Source organism: Vanessa cardui, chromosome 5, assembly GCF_905220365.1.
Source record: "Vanessa cardui chromosome 5, ilVanCard2.1, whole genome shotgun sequence".
In the NCBI taxonomy this organism is placed as follows: domain Eukaryota; kingdom Metazoa; phylum Arthropoda; class Insecta; order Lepidoptera; family Nymphalidae; genus Vanessa; species Vanessa cardui.
The window spans coordinates 9,074,617-9,100,753 of NC_061127.1; the positions used below are offsets into that span (position 1 = coordinate 9,074,617).

The window sequence follows — 26,137 nt, forward strand, 5'->3', positions numbered from 1 at the left end:
AAATATATTTATTTTCAAATTGTTGGTGGAAGCTAAAACACTATTTATTTTAACGATAAATTTGTGCTAAAATATATATTCATTTAAAACCTATCGTAAAACTAGCGTCACATTTATGAAATTACGTGTACAGTCGTGTCTCGGTGACGTCAGAGAGTCAGATTGCCAGTTGTCTGCATAATTTAGTGTCTAGTGTAACATAAATAATGGCAAAAGGAAAAAGATCGCTAGATACGGGAGTTACCCAATTTAAGAACAAGTAAGTAGGTGAACGGAACAATTATATTACGTATGTTATTTTATCAATGTCATTCATTATAAATCGACTTCTTATATAAATTGTATCAAATCAAATCGTATAAAGTGAACTGTTTTATTGTATGTGAATTAGATTGCTCTCCTTTTAATAATAAGTCTGGTATATAACTCCATCATGATGCAGCATTGCGGCTTATTGATATATAGTGTTTAGGTGTATAGGTAGTATACTTCTACTAGTGTGTACGTCTACAATAATTTTATCAGTCATTTTTGCCACGGAGTTTTACTTCCGTGCCCTGTTCGAAGTGAATTATATGTGAATTATATATGTATGTACATAATACGAGTGTGTGACTGGATTTAAACTTGGAATCTTGGGTTAAGATCTACTTATTCCATCCATTGGTCTATTGAAATTCTTATAGTGGATTGTTTCTATATTAAAGGTAGTCTCTTTCTTTACTAGGGAAATTATTATTATCTGAAATTTAGCAATTTGCTGTCTTTTGTTTTATTTATTTTTTTGTAACCTTTTGTATAGATATTATTATTCTTATAATTCTTAATTTCAATATCACTCTATATTATAAGATAACGTACTATTTGTCAGTTTTCAAAATTAATGCAAATTGATAATTGACTTCTTAATTTAAATACTTAATATGTATTTTATATTTAACGTTATTCAACATTCTTTGAAGAAATATTTACGATGACATAAAAAAACATATTTTCGTATTACGTTAATAATTTAAAAAGTATATTAAGTGTGGCACGTTTATATTCAAAGTTAGTTGACATTGGAGCGTCATTGTTCAGCCTTAATGTTTTTCGTGATAAGAGTGGGAATTTCATAATTATGCATATTTTTTTTGGTTTCATTTCACATTACGAACGAAAATTACCGAAAAATAAAAGCTTTACTGAACTTTATTATATTTAAGGCATTTACTTTATTCTAATTATCTGTTATATCTTACTGTTATAATTATATCGAGTATTTTAAGATTGCTCATAATAATATGTAATATTATTTTGTGTTTGTTCAAAAAATCAGACGTGATTGAACCAATAGCTTTTCTTTTAATTAATTGATTGACCATCAAAAGATATTCGAAATTATAGCTCCGATCGACTTGAAATTATAATTACTCCTTTCCGGAATAGATATTCATTGAGAAAGATGATTTTGGACACAATTTTAAGGGGGTAGACATTTTTTATGAATTTCACTCATATGAAGTCGGGACGAACTACTTGCGTATATCATGTATACAATAATATTCTTACATGATACTTGAGCATTTTCAATGACCATGACCAAAAGATTGTTTAACAGGTGATCTTTGACGATACAATAATTTACAACGTAAGTTTTATTTCAAAGGAATAGAAGGTTTCTTTACGCTAACATGACTTAGTATTTTTAAATGTTGAACAAGAATAACTTCTGAGTTTCTTGCCCGTTTTTTCAGTAGAATCCACATTCCGGTGGCAGCTTCACTTAATGTGTTTTAAGTGATGTATATTGTATATAGATGGATATATTTTGATTTGGATTTTGATTTCGATATAAAGTTATCCTTGCTTGATTTCACCAACGGTCTCAACTACTGCAAGGAGATATACATATGCACGAGTATGCACACAGATGCAGGTGTACATTAAAAATTACGAAATATCCTTCAATCTTGACATACTTTTATTTTATTTATAATCATAACGCTATATGCTATTAATAGATACATTTGATTAATCGTTATGTTTACAAATTATCTAGAGGTACTATTAGATACATTTTATAATACCCTTAATTTTTTTTATAACGAAGATAAGCTGTTGACACTCACGTGACCCATATTAATTCTTAATTCAGCTGCTGCTCCTTATAATAGCATATTATAAGGAGAGAAGTACGATATTTTTGACAGCGCTCTGTATAAATCATTAAATCATCATATTATACTTAAAATAATAATACCATAATATCAAATTCTTAAGAAACATTGCTACAGAAACTGCAACAAAAAAAGTTATGAATTAAAATAAAATGTGTACTATTGGTCATTGTTTATAGAAAAAGGATAGGAACATTAGGTAACATATTCAAAGAGGTGCAAGGGAGTTTAGGCGCGCTCTTGACAGTTCAGACCAAATATTTCCGCCAAAGTTAGTACAAGGATAATTTTATTTGCATTTCAAATTTACATTATTTGACTAGCCGAACGAACATGTTTGTTTGTCCAGTTGAGTATGTGATTATGTACATGTGTTTGCACTACCAATTATTTCGTAGTCTCTAATTTTGTAGAATAATATCAGCTTTACCTTAGCTGAAAGCTTATTCAATCCATTCGAGTTTAAGTATGAGGTTTTAGTGAAGCCGACTCCTCATCAATTTTAATTAGCTTTACTTAGTGGTAGGATTTTGGGCCAACCTGTTTTAGTGGGTACCCATTATATATTTTACCTCCAAACAGAAATACTTAGCACTTTTGTGTTCCAGCTTGAAATTTGAGTGAACCAGTGGAACTATATGAACTATACATATATAGGCTGTGTAATCAATGTCAATGGCCAGTAGTGTACGCATAACAATTACATGGTTGTTTTGCAAGTACGTTTATGCTTTAAAAACGTTTTGTCTTGTATATGAGTTCGAAATTTGAATTTAATTTTGCCCCAATTATTTTTATTCACAATTTACATGTTAATGTATATAGTACACATTCCTTTGTTCAAATTCAGCGCTAATGCATTTGTGAGGTGAATTTGGGTTTTGTATCGTAAACGCACACTAGTAGAAAGTAGTCGACCTCAGTGCTTATCGATCGACTCGACTTGTTTGTCGGTTGCTCAACACCATCCGAATAAAATCGCTTTTTGCTAACATTACCAAAAACTTTTTGAAACGAATTATAACTATTTACTCGGTTCGATTCAAATTGTTTCGCCTTATGTTTATTTATTGAACAAACAATTAGTAATAGCAAATTATATGATAATGTAATTATGTACAAATAGGACAATGAACAATTAACACAATATATTTGAAAAAATAATATTTGACGACTTCCGTGGTCGAGTAGTGTCGAATACAACGGTTTTCATGAGTATCCCACTCCGAGGTCCCGGATTCGATTCCCGGCCAAGTCAGATTATCATTAGTTTTCTATGTTGTCCTTGGCTCTGTATTTGTGGTACCGTCGTTACTTCTGATTTTCCATAACACGTGTGCTTAAGCTACTTACATTGTGATCAGAGTAATGTATGTGATGTTTTCTCATATTTATTTATATATGGTATTTATTTTAAAAAATGACAATATAAAAATAAGATAAAACGAATTGAATGTCGAATTAAAATAAACGTTTACATTGAAATAGTAAGTAGCCCTTAAATATTCCACTTATAGGCAAAGACCTTCGCTCCTGCTAAAAAGAAGATTTTGAATATTTTTCCCATCGGTGGCATGAATGAATACAAAATAAGAAGCTCTTGGGATGGATACTCGCAATACACCGGCACTTTTTGTTCAAGTTCAAATCATCGGAGTCAGTGCACCTTTAAAACATCTGTTTTCAATACAAAATTGAAACATTACTTTTCACAATTCATTGTATATTCGTATTGACTGGGCTCTATTGGAATGTGAAGGGTAATAAATTGACTTGTTTAATATTAAAGTTACGAACTAAATAATTAGAATATTTTTTAAACAATTTTGCGTGAACCTAATACATGTTGACTTTCAGGCGATATTAAAGGTATACGTAATTGTATTTAAATAAAATAACTTTGTGTTTTAAATATTGGAAAAGAGTAATCTATAAAAAAAATATATCAAAATACTCGTTATTGTACAGGAGTAAATAAAATCACATAGACACGGTTAGGAAAAATGTATAAGAGGCGGTCTTATCGCTAACACAGCGATCTCTTCCAAGCAATCTTAAGGTCGAGGAAAACAGATATAGAAAGAGGTAGAGGTGTACAAAGCAGATATAAACATAATAAATAAATACAGTGTAATACAGAAGAGTAATTATGGTTATAATTTTTATTCCGAACGTATGTAAGCTTTACTTAATTCAGTTTACTTCTGTTTGTAAAATGACGATTAAAAATGCTTGTAAAAGCATACTTGAATAAAGTAGATATTTTTAAAGATAGTTCAAGTTAGTTAAAAGTATAGATATTATAAAGTGAGAAGGAATGAGTATATTTAAAGATGGTTTATGGATATGTTAAGATATATTGTTTAAATTTGTGATTTTCATAATAACATGTTTAATAATTATTTTATTTATATCATTATTATTTGTTCTAAATCTTGGTAGGAAAATTCAATCTCAGATTTTTATCTCTATTATAAAGAATCGGTGAAAGGTTTACAGAACATATGTTTTTTGCTTTAATTTCAAAGTAAATTTTCATTAACATTTCATTAAAATTAATTACTTCATATTCCTTCCTTTTTAAAATAATTATCAGTTTTAACACTTTTTCACGCGGTTTTCCCCCCTCTAATGATTGGTATTGTGTAGATAGTACGCCACAGATATTTCAAGATGTGGTTTTGATCTCTGTAGCGGTACTAATGTTTACAAAAATGCATGTTTTATGCGCATATGACGTCGTAAAAGTTTATTATATATTTATTGAATTGCTATTATAATATATATATATTACATATATTATATTATATAATAGGATATTTTATATTATAACCTTGTTAAATTAAAACCTTCTTGCTTATTTATATATCCAAGATCATAATCAAAATCATAATCAAAATGTATTACATTCGATTACATACTTACAAGATTATAATTAAATATGTGTGACTTCGCTTGTGATGTACTGATTGGTTGGTTGGTTAGGCATAAAAATATAGAAAATGTTCTGGTGTTCAAGCTTCCATTAATAATAAGTTACATCAAAATCGGTTCCGTTGTTTTAATTACTACGTCCACAATTACTACTAAGTGCTAATTACTACGTCCACAATTTCAATTATGAAAATTGCTCGAGTGTGTATTTACATCCATATAAGTTGGAATAAATGAAGGTGGACGCTTAAAGTCTGAAGATACTTTAATCCGTCAGGACTGCTAGAAGCACTGTTAATTCCTCTCTAGCCTCTGAGAATACCTTGCTAGCTAATCGCTATAAGAGATTAAACGAGATGGCCGCTTTAAGAGATATAGATCAAATACATCACAATCTATGGTTGCTGGAAAGAAAAATAAGCGTAGTAATATTATTGTCGTGAAATAGGTATTGTTAGTTAAACTTTACGGCATTGTACAAAATATTTCAAGACTATAACAATTTGTGCATCAAATAGATCAAATTCAATATTTGCAAATATTGGTCTCTGATCCCAATGTAAGTAGCCAAAGCACTTGTGTTATGGAAAATAAGAAGACAATATGATTAGTCTCAGGAATAAAAATTACCGTATGGTAATATTTACTCAATGAATCATAAAATAAAAATAGTCTAAATGACATAAAAAAAAACTATTTTTAAAAGACTTTTCAATCATATCTTAATACAGTTATAAAAATGTATTGAAGACAGAACTAATACTTGGATGCTGCCAATGGTCAGTGGTAATCAATTTTTATTAGCTTGAATATTTCCAATCACTATATAAAATAAAATAAAACTGACACGTTTAAGAGTTACATGCGAAGTAATTAATTTCACGTCAACAATCAAATTACTGTTTTATTTCAACGTGAAATAAAAAAGAACATAAGTCAGCTCGTCTCTATAATTACACTGTCGTTGCAAAATCATTATCCGAGTACGGAAGATCAAGTGAATTTGCCTGATGTTTCATAAATACCCTATAAGGCTGTGTGACATGTATCACTGACATGATTATTTCATATTAATATTCTGTCCTTACTAACCGGTTCCAGTGGTTTAGGGCATCAGCGGATTGCTCTTTTGCAACGCTTTAGGGCTAGTTGAAACGAAGTTAATTAAATGTCATTAGTCTAGTGACGGGTTTATAAGGTTACAAATTCTGAACTGTTTCATATCAAGCTTGTTAAATCTAACAAATATCAGAAACAGTCCAGAGTAAGAAAAAAGAATTGTAGCCCCAAAAAATATGAGGTTGCTATTGATATTCCGGTCATGATAGATCGCCATCCCATTGGATTATGAAGGAGAGGAAATAGAGAGCATATCTATATTACTACTGTAAGTGTAGATGGTCGTATGATATTAAAAAAAACCACCAAATACTACTTTTTTAATAGTACAAACTTTATTTTGTTGAGCTCAACAAAATAAAGTTTGTACTATTAAAAAAGGCAAATTATCAAAAGAAGTATAATATTGTCGTTGCTCCTGCAAAAGTAGCTATGTGTTTTATTTCATATTTTTCGGTCGTTAAACCGTTTTAATCGTTATTTCAATACGCATGAACTGTAAAATCAGTTTTGTCATTACTTCTATAGTTTAAAAGTTTATAAATTTAGCTATGCGATATTCATACATTGAAATTTCCATATATTGAAATAACGTTTAAAACGGCACAGCAATTGAAAAATATGAAAAAAACACAGCGACTTTTGCAGAAGCAATGACGATATGTAATGTCATTTTTAAGTATATTAATAAGTATTTAACTCATAAGTAAAAGCAAACATATACAATTTTGCATTTTTTTTTGAGACGTGTTTGAACATATGCCTTTTTGCAATAAGAATAAGTGCGAATGTCAATATCAAAATGTCATTTGATTATATCTTTGAAAAGATCAACTTTTAGCTTTAGCTTTTCTCTATGATATTACTAAACTATTCCACTGGGTGCTAGATGCTCATTATGTAATATATAAATTATTATTTGTATGAATTATTTAATTTTATTACGTGTATAAATATTTACTATGTATATACGGTGATATAACGCTTCCTTGAATACTGCGAAGCAAATCTTACTTCATTTTTTAAATCATCCATTTACATATTACATGCTTTGACATGAAAAGAACCTTATGAATTGTTAAAAGGACTTCTCCAACATTGAAAAGAAGTCCATAAATCATAAGGTTTGAAAGAAAGACGGAAAGATTTTCTTCTTCGTTTGCGGTAATTTTGTGATAATTAAATGAGATCAGCATAAAAAATGGCATTTGTTAACAAAAGCGGCTACGGTTTGACAAAGACGAACAGTCAGAAACCTTTTAAAGGGCTGTAATAATTTCAGTCAATTTAGCTCCATAGTGCCTAGTGGTCATCTCTGTTCAATGAGGAGCTATATTGAACCACTAGGATTAAACACGTGAATAAACTGGGGATTATGATCTTAAAGATTTACAAGCATCATTGCGTATTCATGTAGTTAATTTGCGTATACTAAATATCTGGCAAGAGAATGAAGAAACACATCACAAGGAAATTTGCGTCATTTAAATGAAAATCTTTCACTTTTGTATCCACTCTGTTTGGAGCAGCGTTTTCGAGTAAATTCTAATTTAAACCAAGCAAAATAAAGGAAGCTTTAGCCCAGCAGTGGTATTTTCCCATGCTGTTATTGTAGATCCTAAATAATAGCATGTTGATTCATAACTACTACAAAATAAATGTACTCGAAGTCGCAAACGTCGTGCCAATAATATTTACCTTCGCCTTAGAAATTTAATTTTTGTACAAATATTTAATTTAGTAATTTGTACATGACGTGAATTGAATACATTTTTCGCATTTAGCGTTTTAAATAAATTTGTTTTTACTTTTAAAAAAACGGCTCAATATTTTCATTACATGAATAATGGCAGTTAAGTAGGTACTTTTGTATGACAAGTGTTATGTTACTTTATGGATTAAGTCATAATTATTCTTTTTAACTTTAAAGTTTATTTCATTAAAAAAAAAATTTAAATAAAATTTGAATAATAAAAATAAATTTTAATAATAAAAATAATAGTTAAACATTTTAAGGTAAAACGATTGCTTTTAAATTAAGTATTGTATTAATTAATCACAACTCATCGCTATAACAACATAACTTGTAATTTCCACAGTTAAATTTAAATAAATTTTATCTTGTACAGAACTGTACTTTTTGTGTAAAACCTTACTTAAACGCAGACCAATTTTTCACCAATATTAGTTATTTTATCATTGAAGATGTGATCCTAAAATTTCTAACATTATTATTGATTGCTAACAAATGATATATTTTTTTTATGACATAGGTGGCAAACGAGCAGGAGGACCTGATTGAAAGATAATGATAATATATGATGATAATAGTTGGACCAATATGTGATTAGAAAATAGAATATTCCATAAAACCTTTTCTTCAACATTAATATTTTTTTTTTTTTTACCAAACATTTACATTTAATAGTAAATATTTTTTATGTTATATAACATCCCTTAAATTCAATATTTTTTATAATATTTTTCAAATTTAGATCTTGTTATTTCAATAGACCGTCTGTTTTAAAATCGTAAAATGATCACAATTATTTTTTATATTGAATACTTATTACGTACTTACAAATTTGTACGTGTACGAAATCTAAAAGAGAATTTTTGGTACAGCTATTTTCCACGCAACATTGCCTAAAAACCAGACGTAAAAAGGATTGTATATAAGATTTGTAGATCTCATAAAAGTAGACAGATAAGTGCCGTTGCCTATAACAGTGAACCTTTTTACACTCAGAAAAGTTAGTTTTTTATTACAATCTAAATTCAATTTTGTATAACATTATTAGTCATTATTAAAAAAAAAACTTTTCCAATGTAACTATTAAAAAACGCCACTAACTTTTCGCAACTGACAACAGTAGCTTTATAGATCTGACACGGTAATACGCTTAAAACTTTCGTATTGTGTTATTTTAATTTTAAATGTTACATTTAGATTACTGTACAGTTTACAGTTTCTACAAGCTCTATAAATGAATACTATATGAATAAATAACTAAAATACATACATAAACATTACATTTTTCTTAGCTATTTGCTCCGATTTGAATAGCGTGTGCTCAGGTGTAATAACAAATAAAGGTGAAAGTAATGTCTTACCGTTTTATATTAGTCATATTACATTTCATAGATCTAAGAAAATATTCCTATATTTTCCAATAACAGTTCTTATAGTAAAAAAAAATCAGACTCACAGATAAAGTATTTATTAGTTTGAGTCAAGACAAAAAACATAACTATATATTTTCTTTACGCTTATTTATTAAAGTCATATATTTTATTTGTTTTATGTTTTACAACGATTTCTCAACATTCATGATTATCAAGCACGACACTACTGATTCAAAGTCACGGTATAAACGTCTATCCTTTCACTATGTGATGTGGCATTGATAGTATTTATTACCAATTAGGTATACGATAAAACTAATCGTATAATTATTCGCATGCCTGAATAAGGTTTACGTAACATCTTTATTTTACCTTTGACTGATTTTAGTTTATATCATCATTTACTTGGTGGTAAGGCTTTGTGCTAGTCCGTCTGGGTAGGTACCACCCACTCATCAGTTATTCTTCCGCAAAATTACGGTACTCAGTATTATTGTGTTCCGGTTTAAAGGGTGAGTGAACCAGTATAACTACAGGCACAAGGGACATAACATCTTAGTTCCCAAGGGTGGTGGCACATTGACGATGTAAAGAATAGTTAATATTTCTTACAGCGTCATTGTCTATGGGTGATGGTGACCACTTACCATCAGGTGGCCCATATGCTCGTCCGCCAACCAATACCATAAAAAAAAAACATACCCTTGGCATTATCTCAATTTTATTTGGGGTCGGTACTGCATGTTTTCTTCTTCCATATATTTCTCTGTCCGACGTCATTTCTTTCCAGCCAGATCGCCTTTCACACACACATGATTGGTTTATGTCAAAACTTACCGTGAAATTAATGCAAAATCTGGTAACAATCTAAAGACAAAATATGTATTTATAGCCCTTAAATGTTACTTGACGGCAGTTCAAACACAGATTCCTCTCATTCTATCTTCATAAATTTGACATAGAATAGAAGAAGATAGCATTATGTAACTGATAACGTCCTAAGCAATATTTATAAAGCCGTTTTAATTTATTTAGTTTTTGTTACGTCAGCTGCATATTTATTTATTATTAACGCTTGCATCCATTTATATCACGAGCTAATTACGACTGTAAGTCCGATTTGCATTAGATTGCACGTTAATTGTGGATGGTAGAAGCTAGATCTTCACGCCACGCTTACCAACGAAGCAATAAGCATAAATATACTACAATTGGACACTTGATATATTTGTATGAAACAGACGTATATCACCAAATTTAACGCTGGTATAATCTTGCTGTGATCTGTTCTCCTGACTAATTTCAGTCACAGAAATATTATAATGTTCGTTCAGCTGGGTTATTACGGTTCTGGCTTAGCAACATTTGCTATCAAATATTAGATGCGGTTCGATAAATGTTAAAGTCGATAAATCAATATTATGGAGTGTATAGGTCCATAATACTGTAATATTTATATATTTACTAGCGATCCGCTCCGGCTTCGCACGGGTACAATATTGATACTAAATATACAGAATTTGTTTATTTACGACATCACATTACAATCTTCTAAAATTTCCAGTGTTTCTTTACTATATTATCATATACAAAAACCTCTCGAATCACTCTATCTATTATAAAAACCGCATCAAAATCCATTGCGTAATTTTAAAGATTTAAGCATACAAAGGTCCATAGGGACAGACATAGCGACTTTGTTTTATACTATGTAGTAATTTATTTATTTTTTGCTATGCTATAATCATTATCTCCGATGTCGCTTCCTATTCCCTTAATCTCCGAGGATGGCAAAATAATTCAATATCAACTGCTTTATGTGCTATATGTACGGAAATGTTAAAATTTCCAACTTCAAAACATTGACTTTGTATTAAATTTTTGATAGAAAAAGTCAATAATTCAGTAATCCACTTTTAAAATTCAGACTTTAGGGCTTGTAAGAATGTATGTATGTATGGGTATCATATATAAATATAAGTTGAAGAAGATATCTATTATCTTAAACCTATCACTATCTATGATGTGCAATCATGACATGCGCTGAGATGATAAACGTGATTACATGTTTTATAGTTTCTTGGAATAATTATAAATTCAAACGATTCAATCGTTTTAATTGTAGATAACATAGAGCTAAGTTTTTTTAGATAAATATTTTTAATAAACAAAAATCATCAATTTTAAAACCTAAGTACCAGGTAACTGTTATAAAAAACATATGAATGTATTGTTACTTATACATATATTATATTTGTTATATACACTATTTTTTTTTGTTTTAACTATGAAATATTTAGTCAAAGGTGGTCAAAATATATGTTCTAATTTATAGGTATTTAATAGAATATAATCATACTATACTGTAGTATAGTAAATTAAAACCCCTTAGTTTTGAAATTTGCGTATTTGTTATATTAAGTATACCTCATAAAGTTAGAATATCCATTTTCATACAAAGTGCCTTGATAATTTAATTACATTTTAATATAAAATAATAAATTTAGTATTTTAAATTTTGACGATTGAACAGTGGACTTGATTACGTAGAAATTACAATAGAGTAACGAGTAATACAGCATTGAAACAGCACACGTACTCATTTAAATAAACCTAATTCTGAATGAACGAAGTTGTATTCAAATTTTAATAATTAACCCTTCGGGTGCCTAGTGGGTCTGACAGACCCGTCACTTCAAATAATCAACGATAACTTTTAAATTTTTGGAGCAAACTCGCTGTACTCCTGAGTAGCTTCGCAATACAAACTAACGGCTATTTTGACTACTCTCACGCTATCCACAACGTACACCCATCCGAATAACACGCATTTTGTGTGGGCTCGGGCCTCAGGGACCCGACCAGGCACGCGGCGTAACTTTTAATCTTTAAGCTACTATTTTTGTTTTCTCTCTTTAATGTATATTTTGTGGTACATTATTTATGGAAAAAAACATTGATGCAGTTATAATGGCTGGGCGATTAATAAATGATGAAATTCGCCAAGCTTTAGAGAGATATTTTGAAGAATATGAAGATAAGGATGTAGTTTTTGATGAAAGTGAAGTAAAAGTCTATAATGAACCAAATAACAGCGATATCATATATACCAAATAAAAGTATAACACCTCGCATCATTGCCTCTACTGGTGACAGGAGGGCTGATTCGTTTTTCACAGATCAATATATAAAGGGACCGATAACACACTTTGGTGCCATAATCAATGGCCTTAATTATTATTTCTGGATTCTCAACGCTACTGGCATAATCGCAAAAGTTATTCATTTGTAAAACAATTCGAATACAATTACAACTAGCAGGAAATTTATAAAAACAAAGTGCATGGCATTGACTGCTCCACATCAGACTGAACGACGTAATAATTTGCATCTTTCAACTACTTTATACAAGAGAATCAGTCATCTTCTCATTTAGGGGAACCCTCAGAGCCACCATCCAAAAGACATGATGCTGGTATAAAAAGGCGTTGTTATGTATGTCTTAGCCAAAAAGATCGCAAGCCTAAATACACCTGTGTCTCTTGCACAAGTCATATTTGCTTGGAACACGCAATTTTTGTTTGCAAAAACTGTCACATAAATACTGATTAGTTATAAGCAAATACCTTTGTTATTTTTAGATCAAAATATGATATTTTGTAAGTTGATTATTTAGTGCCTTAAATAAATGTTAAGTCTGATTATTGATCTCAATTAAAAACTTTGATATTATTGATTTAAACATAAGTGTTAATTTTTGTTTCGTAAAATTAGGGTCTTTTTAATTTTTTTAATATAACTTTGTAGAAGAAGTTTCGTTTAAATTTATTTTTCATTCATATGACTAAACAGTTCTAAAATAAATATAAACACATTATTTGGCGTTCTGACTAATTAAATAAGTTATAAAAACAATTATTTTGTTACCGGGTCCCACAGACCCACCAGGCACGCCATGTGATTTTTACCCACCAGGCACCCGAAGGGTTAAATGAGCAATTAAAAAGGTAGCCGTTACAGGACGCATGAGATATAAAAAATCCTTTTTCCTGGTAGTGATTAGTAGAATAAAAAAACAATTAAACAAATATGGAATAAATTAAATAAAAATATATTTTTTTTACTTATAGAGGTGAGCTTGACATTGTAAGAGTACCGTATGCGAGCCGGTCTTGCCCCTAGGCGTTCCTATAGATATTTTACTATAAAAATAATATATTATGATTGATCATTTACTAATCTTTATAAAATAAATATTAGTAGAGATTAATTAACTAAGTCTTAGTAATAAACCAATAAATAATGATAAAATTCATAAAGAATGCAACTGACGGATTACATTTTGTCACCAACGTGACAACCAAGAAAGGTTGCCCCTTTCTGTTTCTACGTCTGAAGGGTGACGTCATATCCTCAACCACGTCACTCAGTTTTCGTACTACACTAATACATATATCTATATAAAATTTTCCTTGCATTCAAATAGAACTGAGACAAAATAATTTCTATTACGTAAACAACATCTGTCTCTAACCACTTGATACTCTGATGTTTCAAACGTTTAATCCAAGATCAAATCAGATATAGATGTCAAGCGATATTTGTTCAGATAAAACAACCGTAAACCCCTTATCTACAACTGAAGTGCTTGACATATTGTTCGATGATCACTTTACAATATATCGAATCAGTATATTTTCTATTCTCGACTAGGTATTAAATTGTAAGCAATTTAAAATCACCTTAGTCTAATATTATATCATTTTTAAATTAGTTGGTTTCGGAAAAATACATTGGATTATTCCATGTCAATTATGCGTAAGTAAATATTTAACTTTAATTGAGTTTAAATGAACCCGTTTTATGTAATTGTTATCTTAGTTATATGTGAATTTAAGATCAATTATAATTTAATTAAAATTTTTAAAATATAAGTGGAATAATTCCAAAATAAGTAATACAAATAAGTCGAGATGGCACAGTGGTTAAAACGTCTTTATCTTAACTATTGATTGCGGGTTCAAGCCCAGGCAAGCACCACTGAATTTACATGTGCGTTATTTGTGTTTATAACTCATCTCTTGTTCAGCGGTTAAGGAAAACATGGCAAGTAAATTTGCATAATATGTCTAATTTCAGCAGCGTGGTGGAATATGCTTCTAAGCTTAGGAGGCCCTAGGCCAGCAATGGTAAATTTACAGACTGCAGATGTTGATGTTTGTATGTTGATAATACATGTGTATTCAATTGTTTTTTTTTTGTGTTAAATTTTTATTACCTGATTAATTTTGTGTGAATAAAACATTGTATAAATAATCTGTATCTTGGAAGACATTCTATCTTAATATGTTTAACCAGTGATGGATGAGCTCGGTGGATAAATTTCGTATCCATCTTCCAAACAGTCCGTTCCTCAGTAACAGGACATTTTATAGGCTGTTACTCTCACGATATACACTCCTTTATATCTTTGAGTCGGGATATACACAAACGTGAAAAATAAAACTCTTTTTCCAATTTTTTTGTGACCGTAGAAAACAGAGATGAAATAGAAAAGAATTCTATCAAATCAATACTAAATAAAAGTGCTCGGAAATCGTGAAAAATATTCGCTTTAAAACTTTTTACTTTTGCGTTGTATTAGTAGGGAATGTAAAAAGTCTATGTGTGCATTCGCAATCACATTCCAGTCGAGTCAAGGCTATTTGTTATAAATTATATTCCCTCGTCTAAAACGAAGAAAAAGTATCTGACATTGGATTATAATTGCATCTCTTATGAAGTTAATATTACTTTGTTGAATACAATGTTACGATTGTAAAATTTAAAATGTAACTGTTATGAAGATAGATATGAACGCGTGCATCTTAACCGATGACTGCCGGTTCATGTGCTTAATTTGTGTTTATAATTCATCTCGTGCTCGGCAGTGAAGGAAAACATCGTGATGAAACCTGCATGCGTCTAATTTCATAGAAATTGTGCCAACTGTGAATTCAATCAACACGTATTGGAACAGCGTGGTGAAATATGTTCCAAATCTTCTATTCAAAAAGAAGAGGAGGTCTTAGCTCAGCAGTGGGAAATTTACAGGCTGTTATTGTTGTATAAATATTTTGCTTATAATGATATAAATCTTCGTATATCAAAATGGAATAGATATTTATATATACTAGTAACTTCCTTTTGAGGACAAGGCTTGGAAACTATTCTATAACGGAGATCCAACGTGGATTGGTATACGTTTATGTGATACGTGAAGGTTTCCTCCTCGTGTTTTAGCGCTCGAAGTTAGTGGGTCATCTCGACTCTCGTCTTTAATAAAGTTGCATATATATTATACAGTATGCTTCATATACCTACTAGTTGAACCTGTGAATTTATCCGCGCGTAATATATAGCATATTCTAGAACACTTTTATCCCCATTTTATCTTCACTAGGAATTAATTTAAAAATATAGTCTATGACCTTCCAAGCGACTTAAACTATTCCCATTCCAGATTTCATCTAAGCGTGTGGAAGTAACTAACAGACAGAGTTAGGTACTTTTATAATATTAGTAAGGATTTGTGTATGTTACAAAAGTATACTTCGGCTTTGTTGAAAGCCTTGTATCACTTCGTTTTATTTTCAACGAGCCATTGACCTCAATGATTATTATCAAACAAAAAATGTTTTTGAACACTGTTGTAATAATATTGACGATGTTTTTGTAATATTAACAGTTTTAGTAACTTTCATTTTTACGATTTTATCCAATTTTGTGTAAGCAAATATAACACAGTACGTACGTATTTTACGATAAATATATCTATGTCAAGTGTAGTTAGGCAATTACTGTACACTATACAGAAAACAAGAAAATGTTATTTTATAGATTGAATGTGATTGGAGATCACAATAATAATTAATAATTTCTGACTAATCTACAAGTTTAGTTAAAGTCAATTCTATTGTTTCTCGTTAAATTATAGTTTCGATTACTTAAGCTGAAAATTAAATAGTCAGTCATTGAAGTACTTTACTGAGGGTTAACATTGAGGCGGTTTTGACGACCTCTGTGACGAGTAGTGTGTACACCGGTTTTCATGGGTATGTCACATAAGAAGGTAGATAAAGTTAATTAGTTTTTATGTTGTCTTGGGTCTGGGTGTTTGTGGTGCCGTCGTTACTTCTTATCATCCATAATACTTGTTCCATCGATCCCATTGTAAGTAGCTATAGCTCAGATCAGAGTAATGTATGTGATGTTGTCCAATATTTATTTATTTATTTAAGATTTCCGCTATAATTTCATCTCCCATCTTCAATCTTTACTTTGTCTTCAATTTCCGCCTAATTAATCTGTACTTGTAAAAAAATCATACGTACAAGTTGACAATGGAAACATTATAATATCGATCGAAAAATAAAAAAAAATCAGACCAGCGAGATTCTTCTAATGTCACCAGTTTGTTAAGATTAGATCGCAATATTAAATAGATTGTAGTGAAACTGTGTCAATGAAATATTAAATGAAGGTCGTGTACTCAAAAATAATATCTTTATACAAACACTTCAACTTTTAGTAACTATGTATTGATTTTATAAATATTTCGTTCAGCGGTAATAACTAAAGCTACTCGTATGGTTGAAAAATAAATCTTTTTTTTATGGTCTAGGTTGGCGGACGAGCACATGTGCCACCTGATGGTAAGTGGTCACCATCACCCATAGACAATGACGCTGTAAGAAATATTAACCATTCCTTACATCGTCAATGTGCCACCAACATTGGGAACTAAGATGTTATGTCCCTTGTGCCTGTAGTTACACTGGCTTACTCTCCCTTCAAACCGGAACACAACAAAACTGAGTACTGTTATTTGGCGGTAGAATAACTGATGAGTGGGTGGTACCTAACTAGGGCTTGCAGAAAGCCCTACCACCAAGTAAATCTTTTACGAATATTCAAGTCAGAGCAATTAATTATAATTATTAAATTAATGAATCCATAAGCATTCTCTCTCCGTAAATTAACATTGTCATTAAAATATAATGAGATCGTAATTTTATCGCTCGGGAATACTCGATCCTGTTACCTTTCATAATTTCACTCGAAATAGTTAATTGCGGTCTTATTTTGTTGTCTTAACATAGTATAAAACAACTACTTGTGTGCTTAGTTTTTTAAAATTACACAACGAAATTTGATTCGTTTTTTTTTTTTTTTAATAAATAGACTGATTCAAAAAGAAGGTTTTTGTATATATTAGATGGACAATTTAGTAAAGAAACGCGAAGTTTCTGATGTGATCGTAAATAAACAAATTCTGAAGTATATTTAACATTGCATCCGTGTCTAGCTGGTGCTGGCCGCTAGTTGAAATATAAAATAAAGTGCTATGTAGTGATTTAACTTTTCTTTTTGTTTTAGGTCAAAATTGACGCTAGCTGCATTCATATTTGTATTTTACGTTGCAATGTTACAAGGATGGCGGTTGAGGGTGTCGAAGCGTAAGTAGATAAACCGTGCGTTTTACAGATAATTTCACACATTCACATTACAACACACACACACACACAATCACACATGCACATTAAAAATTATTGTACTTATTTTACGCACTTGGTGATCTAGTAGCTATACAGCTACAGATTTTAAATAATTTAACTTTTGGGTTCAATATCTGAATGAGTACACTAAAAAGTTATTGCGTATTTTCTAATATAAGTACATATATAATTTAGTGCAGGTCCTTATATTTGTTTACTTTTCAGGTTTAACTTTGTATTAAATTGAAATAAGATTTATTGCAATATTTATATATTTGTAGACATAATTTCTTTAAAAGAACCAATAAAATAAATTTAAACGTTCTGTTATTGTGTCATTTTATGCAATCAAAATAATAATATTATCACCTTATTTTTTAATACTGACTACATAGCTAAACTAAAGTACTACCAACACTATTTTAAATGTAGTTAGTGTACACATTTTGCGAAACTTCTGCTAATGTATATGCGGGTTAACTGTTGGCTGTTGCAACCCAAGTTTAATTCAGTTTAATCCAACTGTTTTTTTTTTCTTCATATAACTGTAGTTGAAAATAATACAATTTATTTTACAAATATTGAAGTTTCTCGATCACAGACACACATTTAAATTCTTGAAAAAATACATATCAAGTGTTTTTTTTTTTTTTTATAAATAAATGATGTAATATGAATGCCAAGACTATATGTATATAATTTTCTTTGCTCAGTGTTCCTAATTCCCCAGCGGTATGTCCTCGGGATCATGGGACTGCTGGCTGTTTGCAACGCGTATACTATGCGCGTGTGTTTGAACCTCGCTGTGACCCAGATGGTAAATAACACCAAGAACGAGGACTCACACTTCGATCCCGATGCGTGTCCTGATGACAGCGAATTATTAATCAATGGAACAGTTTCACTAAAACCTGTAAGTTGTATCTTATAGTACTTTATAGTATAACATACTTTATCTTATTTAATTCGAGTTTATCGTACAAATTCTCCAACGTAATTTTTGTAAATGTAATTCCATTTTTATTTCAGCACGCCATCTTCGACTGGTCTGAGTCCACCCAAGGGCTTATTCTAAGTGCATTTTACTATGGATACGCTATTACTCACGTCCCCGGTGGGTACTTAGCCGAAAGATACGGTGGCAAATGGACTCTTGGAATCGGTCTTTTGAGTACAGCCATATTTACTTTATTAACTCCTATTGTTGTAAAGGCTGGAGGCGCTACATGGCTGTTTATACTGCGTGTCTTACAAGGCATGGGCGAGGTAAGGAAATTCGAATACCATATCAAATAAATTCACCGTTAAGATACTACAAATTAATTACTCTACATTTCTCTGTTCTGATTTAATATATGCATGAATGTTTAATTAATGAGTCGTTTGTTGTTTATTTGGTATTGAATTTGATAAAAATCCATACTAATTCGAGTTGAAGATTGATTTTCCGTCAGAAAGCCATTTATTTAGATATATTGGTATACGACCCATAGTGACTGAGATATACTATTTGCTTTCATAAAACTAATCGAAATAGCTATAACTATATAATTTAATGTCATCCTTTTTCGTATTAAAAGTTAAAAAAAATACACGATTTAATGCTACAATGTTATTATTCCAGGGTCCAACAATGCCCGCATTGATGATTGTGTTAGCTCGATGGGTCCCACCGCATGAGAGGTCACGACAAGGCGCCGTTGTGTTCGGTGGCGCCCAAATAGGCAATATCTTCGGTTCATTTATGTCGGGCGTTTTAATGGCGGGAGGCGGAGATTGGGCTAATGTTTTCTACTTCTTCGGATGTTTTGGAATATTGTGGTTTATTGCTTGGGTGAGTTGGGTCAATTTACTGTGTCTGTTTTTTTTCTTTAAGCAGTATGAGATAATTCATGTATCGTTAATACGATACCGACGACGGAATCGTAAATATTGGTCAATCTTTGTATTACATTGGACACTTAATATTCTAATCTAAAGCACATGGACAAAACACAAATCATTCGTGATATAAATGGAAATATTTAGTAAAATTTTGTATTTCTTTTTAATTCCCTAACACACTACAATAATACGGAACCCTACTACTATGGTGAAATTTCATTTCAGGAATAACTTATAATATGTTTCGTCTATTGTATTATGGTCTGTTCAAAATAATGAAATAAAAAATATAATTTCCAGAGTATATTCTGCTACAGCACTCCAAACACACATCCATTTATATCAGACGAAGAATTAAAATATCTAAATGAAACTGTCACCAGCGCAGAAAAGGCTAACATTAGGGATCCTGTACCGTGGAAAGCCATCGTCAGATCTGTTCCGGTTTGGGCACTTTTATTTGCTGCGGTAAGATACTTTTACCATATAACATCCAGTTAAAATGTATTTGTCAGTTTAAAAAAAAAAAGCAAAAAAGGTTTTAGTTAAAAAAAGTATATATTTAATTTGTTCTTTTTAAAAATAGAATTCTATAGAATAATATTTTTTTTTTGTTTCTATTATTAATATACATGATAGAATTTGAAATGATTATATTTAATATATTCACAGGTTGGTCACGATTGGGGTTACTACACGATGGTAACAGACCTGCCCAAGTACATGACAGATGTTCTTAAGTTCAACATTGCAACTACTGGAACACTGACATCTATTCCTTATCTTGCCATGTGGATCAGCGCCTTTGTATTCGGCTGGGCTTGCGACTTCTGTGTTAAACGAAAATGGCATTCAATTAAGACAGGAAGAATCATCCATACAACTATAGGTAGGTCTTCTTTACTATAAAATAATTACTGTTTAAATTAAAACAGGCGTTATGTTATAAAATTAAGGCCCTTTAAGTTTCATTTTAGTGAATATGTATTATTATCAATAATTAATACCAAACTTGGACTATATTATCTCGAGACGAAATTATTCTGCAGAATTTGCAAATATATTATAATAATAATAATTTAATTCATATATTATGTATTGATAGTGCTATATGCCATTTATTGGATTATTATTTAAAGACATTCAAAGATACAAATAACAACAACAGCCTGTAAATTTCCCACTACTGGCAAGGCCTTCTCTCCCGTTGAGGAGAAGGTTTGGAACACATTTCACCACGCTGTGATATTACGGGTTGGCGTGTGTATTTCCCACATGTGGCAGAATTTACTATGAAATTAAACACATGCAGGTTTCCTCACGATGTTTTCCTTCACTGCCGAGTACGAGATGAATTATAAACACAAACTAAGCACATGAATATTCAGTGGTGCTTGCCTGGATTTGAACCCGCAATCATCAGTTAAGATGCAAGCGTTCTAACCACTCGGCCATCTCGGTTTGTAGAAACGAAGAAACGAATTGTATAAATATTAGCAATTCGCATGGAATGTATTTGAGCGTCGAAATCGTATTGCTCAAATGTACAGTCAGAATAAGAAAACCTTCGTCAGTTTTCTAAATCATTCCTTTATCAAGCATTAAACTCTTACTACCTTTTGAATCCAAACCATCAAAACTTTGCGACGCCATATGTCATTCTCAATTGGTAAAGCAGATTATCGCTCATACTGAGCACACGAAAATAGATCTTAAGGTTACCTTTTCTTACCCCGACTGTACATTACGATTTTTTTTACAGCTGCAACTGGTCCTGCCATCTGTATCATATTAGCTTCCTACGCTGGATGTGATCGCTTCGCAGCTGTCGCGTATTTTATCGCATCGATGGCTTTAATGGGCGGCTTCTATAGTGGCATGAAGGTTTGATACCTGCTATTTCCATCAAATCTAACATATTGCTTTTAAATTTTTAGATGCAATTTTTGTTTGGAGTGATTTTGCTATATGAAAAGTTCAGGTGAATTTTATTTTTACCGATTTCTACATTCAGCTTTAAATAAAAGAAAATATTATACATTTTAAACGATTAAATATGTTTAAGCATTTTGCTAAGATATCATGATATTGTCCATTTTTTTCAAACCTGAGTTTTTATAACTATCTTCAATCATTAATAGTGGAGTATATACAGTGTAGATCAATACGATGATACTTTTTCTTTAAGGTGAATGCCCTGGACTTGGCACCTAACTACGCCGGTTCGTTGACTGCCATGATCAACGGAACGTCGACAATATCAGGGATTATCACTCCTTATCTAATAGGGCTATTAACACCTGATGTAAGTACCTGAAAAGTTAACTAAATAATATGTTCTATTTTAATATACGCGATATTTGTTCAACGTACGTGAGTAAGCATTATTATAGGGATTACTGTTCAAACACAAATATGGTATTTTGTTTGTAACATAACAATCTCGTGATAACTTCGAGCTTGCATTAAACTTTAAAACCGCTGATAACTTAAACATTTTGTTAAACTGCTAAGATTATATCTCATTTTATATACAAATGGGAAATGATTATTACAGTATCCAGTCTTTGTTAGACATCTAAACATAAACTTCTTAATGAACAACATCGATGTCTGTGTTAATTACCAATTAGCAGTTTATAAAATATAGGAATTCTATTTTCCGTTTCAGATTATAATGATTATAAGGCAAATAAATAATAACTCGAATCGGGCCGATTATATTATTCGAATTTAATATAGATTTTCTTCAGATGTCGTGAGCAATATTTATATTATTCAATTCACAAATATTTGATTGCTATATCTTGAAACGTTAATTTTGAGGTACTGTCCTCAAAAACCTGGCTAGTCTGTAAAACCAATTTAGGACTATGACAATTTTTTACTCTTGTGGTATAAAAAGCATGTAAAGTCGTTAATCCTGAACCATTTTCGTCGTATTGTTGTGACGGTTACATAAGAGAGCTAAAAGGCATGTAATACCACTACAATTGTACGATGTAAGATGTTGATTCTTATCTTTCTCTTATCAGTAGCTCACAGATAAATGTTGGATTTGAAAGGGAATATTTTTCATATCTTTACTAATATTATAAATGAGAAAGTAATTCTGTTTAATTCAAACTTAAATTCTGAACCGATTTGGATGAAATTTGGTGTGGGTATAGTAGATAGAGTCCCCGGGTAGATATAAAGAACTTTGTTCAAATTAAAGTATAAGTAAATATAAGTAACAGACTTTATATGATGTTGATATTTTGCTGTTGTCATATCGTACAATAGTCTAGTCTTAAGCTTATATAGCTCGTATAAGCTGAATTCTTCTATGTAAGGTTTAAATTTGTTGGCCGTGCAAAGGTATTTCTGTGTTTACAAACAGTTCCAACCCATAATTTACGCTGTAATGGTTACAAATGCGCAGCTCTGTTTTTTCACGACCCGTGTTTATCCATCTTTATTCGGTTCAAACCAATATTTATTGTCCAATTGGACGGTAAATAAATATTGACGTTTTACTATTTCGTTAAAATATAACATGTTTTTGTACAATTTGGAAAACTAAATTGATAAACGCGTTATTACTGGATAAGTAAAATTGTTTGTTTTGATATTCGAATTGAAATCATTGTTTTTTCCTTTTTTTCAGTCAACATTAGTTCAGTGGCGATTAGCATTCTGGGTGTGCTTCGCGGTGCTCGTTGGAACCAACATAATATACTGTATATGGGCCGATGGAAAACAACAATGGTGGGATGACGTACGTCAATACGGATACCCCGAAGGCTGGAAACATGGTCCTCTCAAAACTGCTAATGAAGATAAGGAGCGTAGCAAAAAGAAAGAAGCGGAAGGAACAGCGTTATAGGAAAATACATTTTTGTGTGCTAATAATAGGGTCCATAATACTTATGTATTATATCTTCCTTATAACCATTAAATAGCATTACGCTAGACCGTTTTTAAGAGCTTAAAACAAGAATGAGCGGAAGTTTGAACGTTTCGCACGTTTTTAATTAAGTGGGGTTAAGTTAAATGAAAGACAAAGGATGAAAGAATATCTAGGCCCTGTTTTATTTATATTGTAAGTTATAAATTTGTTAGAAGTTATAAATAATAGTTAATAGATGCAATGTGTACAATTCTCATAGTGCCATTTTGTGATAACGAGATTAATGGTGCTTTTAAGCTGATTTTAAAAATATACAAAACGAAGAGATTTTTTTTTTTAAACTGTCAATAATTTAAATATGAAACTAACTACTGTCCCAATAATTTTAAAGATTTTCCCTATATAGAGTCAATTATACCATAATTTCCAATCGGTAAATAATCAACTTTATTATTAAATAATAGATAATGTATTGTATAATAATCTGTTGTAAACATATATAGATTCTTGCTTTAATAATATCATGCTATTCCCAGATTTAGACCTTATAAAATAAAAAATATATACACAAAAAAATCTATGGCACTATATATTGAATAGGTTGATAGTTGTATTCTTTGTAAATAGGTCTTTTTGTAAATATCTGACTTATATTTTATTTAATTGGTGAACATCAATAAAAAATATAATTATAGAAAATTCTCACCGAATTTATTAAAACGTTTGTATAATCTGTATAGTAATTAAATTATATCAGTTACCGTATTTTTAATAGATTTTTGAACATTGAAGTATTATCGTTCTTAATTTAAATTTATGTTTGCATAATTTAAGCCCTAATACCAGTGAGTAGAACCTTACCTTGAGTATAGCCGAAGAAGAAATTTTCATCCGAAGAAGAAAATTTCAGCGGCATATGTGTAGGAGACCATTCCCAAGCTCTAGAACATTTATTGGCTGTTATTAGAAATAAACACAAATGATTTATATTAAACATATAATAGTATTTTACTATAATAATTTTTGTAATCGTTTATTTTGTAATAAGGGTTACTTAATTTACAAACATTTCTGTATATTTATTAAATCTGTTAATAATATTATAGTGTTTTACGCGATCCTGAAAACGTATTGAAGTTTGTGATAGATTTATTCTTTTAGAAAGCTATTGTGATTGAAAGAAAATAAAATATAAAAAGAATATTATGTTTTATTGACCTTTTAGAAATGAAACGTAATTATATTGTAATTTATTACTTACCTCTAGTAGTCCATCTATGTGTAAAGTAAATGCACATATTGAATAAGAGACAGCACAAAAGCCCACATATCTAACGGATCGAACTGAATAAAATTTTATAAAGCACCAGTGACCCACTTAGACCTTTTTGTTTCCTTTTTGAAATAAAACCGGGCTCTGGGTTGAAAGTATTACGTTTCTGCAATGAATTTAATTTTTGCGTTTTTCATTTCATTTTAAGAATATATGTATGGATTAAAAATGCCACTGAAATTCTATATTCTGACTTCAATAATACGTGTTTAAATAAAATTATTTTATTACTTTTTTAGTAATCACTTTGAAGTCGGTGTTATTGTTTTTAAAAAATATTTTATTTTACTCTTTTTAGTGTTACTTTCTCAAAATATAAATTAAAAGTCCTTATGTAACAAATGGTCATTTGTTGACTTTTTTCAAATAGCGCTGAACCTATTTCAATAAAACTTATATCTGGAGCATGATATACCAAACAATAACGTAACAAAAGAAATGTTTAGTGAACCTATACTTCTCTTCATAAAAGTTACGAAGAGGAGTATAAATCCATCTATTAATGTTCAAAGAACTATTTGCTAACTCCTAGTAATTGAGGACTTACACCTTCCATCATCAGCTCAGCAGTATAATATTATAATTGCCAGAAGCAAGTACCAATATAACTTCAGAAAATATGTAAAACACGGTACATGTGCCTATAAAATATGAGGGTTCCCCTCGATTTCTCCAGGATCACATCATCAGAACCTGTTCTAATTAAAATGGTCCAACTAGAAGGCGCCGGAAAAATCGGGGAACATACATAAAAAAAATGATTCCGACCAATTGATAACCTCCTCCTTTTTTGAAGTCTGTTAAAAATGATCATGCTTAGAACGAGAATTATCGTCGAATGCCAGAACTTCTCCACATATTTAACGATATTAAAATTTTTGAACATACTAAATATTATAATAGGTTGGGGAAAAAGTTTCTTCGTATTTTATATGAAAATTCAAAAAGTTTTTTTTATACTTTATTTACATTTAACTAAAGTATGTAGGTGTCATTTTGTTCCATAACTTTTTGCCATCTTGTTGGTAGTAATATGATCCCATTGCTGTAAAAATTTTGGGGCTTCTGATCGAAAAACTGCGACAAGTGGTTTTGGCAGTCCTTTCGTGATTTTAACCTGACACTGCCTAAGGAATTCTGCAGAGACCGAAAC

The 26,137-nt window shown here is 30.6% G+C and overlaps 1 protein-coding gene across 1 annotated transcript; it reads left to right on the forward strand.

Moving 5' to 3' along the window:
* LOC124529702 (putative inorganic phosphate cotransporter) lies at positions 1 to 23,986 on the forward strand. The gene is made up of 10 exons (XM_047103576.1): positions 1 to 259; positions 17,757 to 17,836; positions 18,589 to 18,788; positions 18,905 to 19,141; positions 19,500 to 19,709; positions 20,060 to 20,227; positions 20,432 to 20,648; positions 21,522 to 21,643; positions 21,948 to 22,064; positions 23,409 to 23,986. The coding sequence occupies exons 1-10, from the start codon at positions 207 to 209 to the stop codon at positions 23,625 to 23,627; spliced, it is 1,623 nt and encodes a 540-aa protein (XP_046959532.1). The 5' UTR covers positions 1 to 206; the 3' UTR covers positions 23,628 to 23,986.
* The last annotated feature ends 2,151 nt before the right edge of the window (positions 23,987 to 26,137 follow it).

Excerpts from the sequence above, each read along its gene's own strand:
- LOC124529702 (XM_047103576.1), top strand. The coding sequence starts at position 207 with ATGGCAAAAGGAAAAAGATCGCTAGATACGGGAGTTACCCAATTTAAG. Across the intron at positions 260-17,756 it reads GTTACCCAATTTAAGAACAA|GTCAAAATTGACGCTAGCTG; the intron begins GTAAGTAGGTGA and ends TTTTTGTTTTAG. Across the intron at positions 22,065-23,408 it reads TAGGGCTATTAACACCTGAT|TCAACATTAGTTCAGTGGCG; the intron begins GTAAGTACCTGA and ends CCTTTTTTTCAG.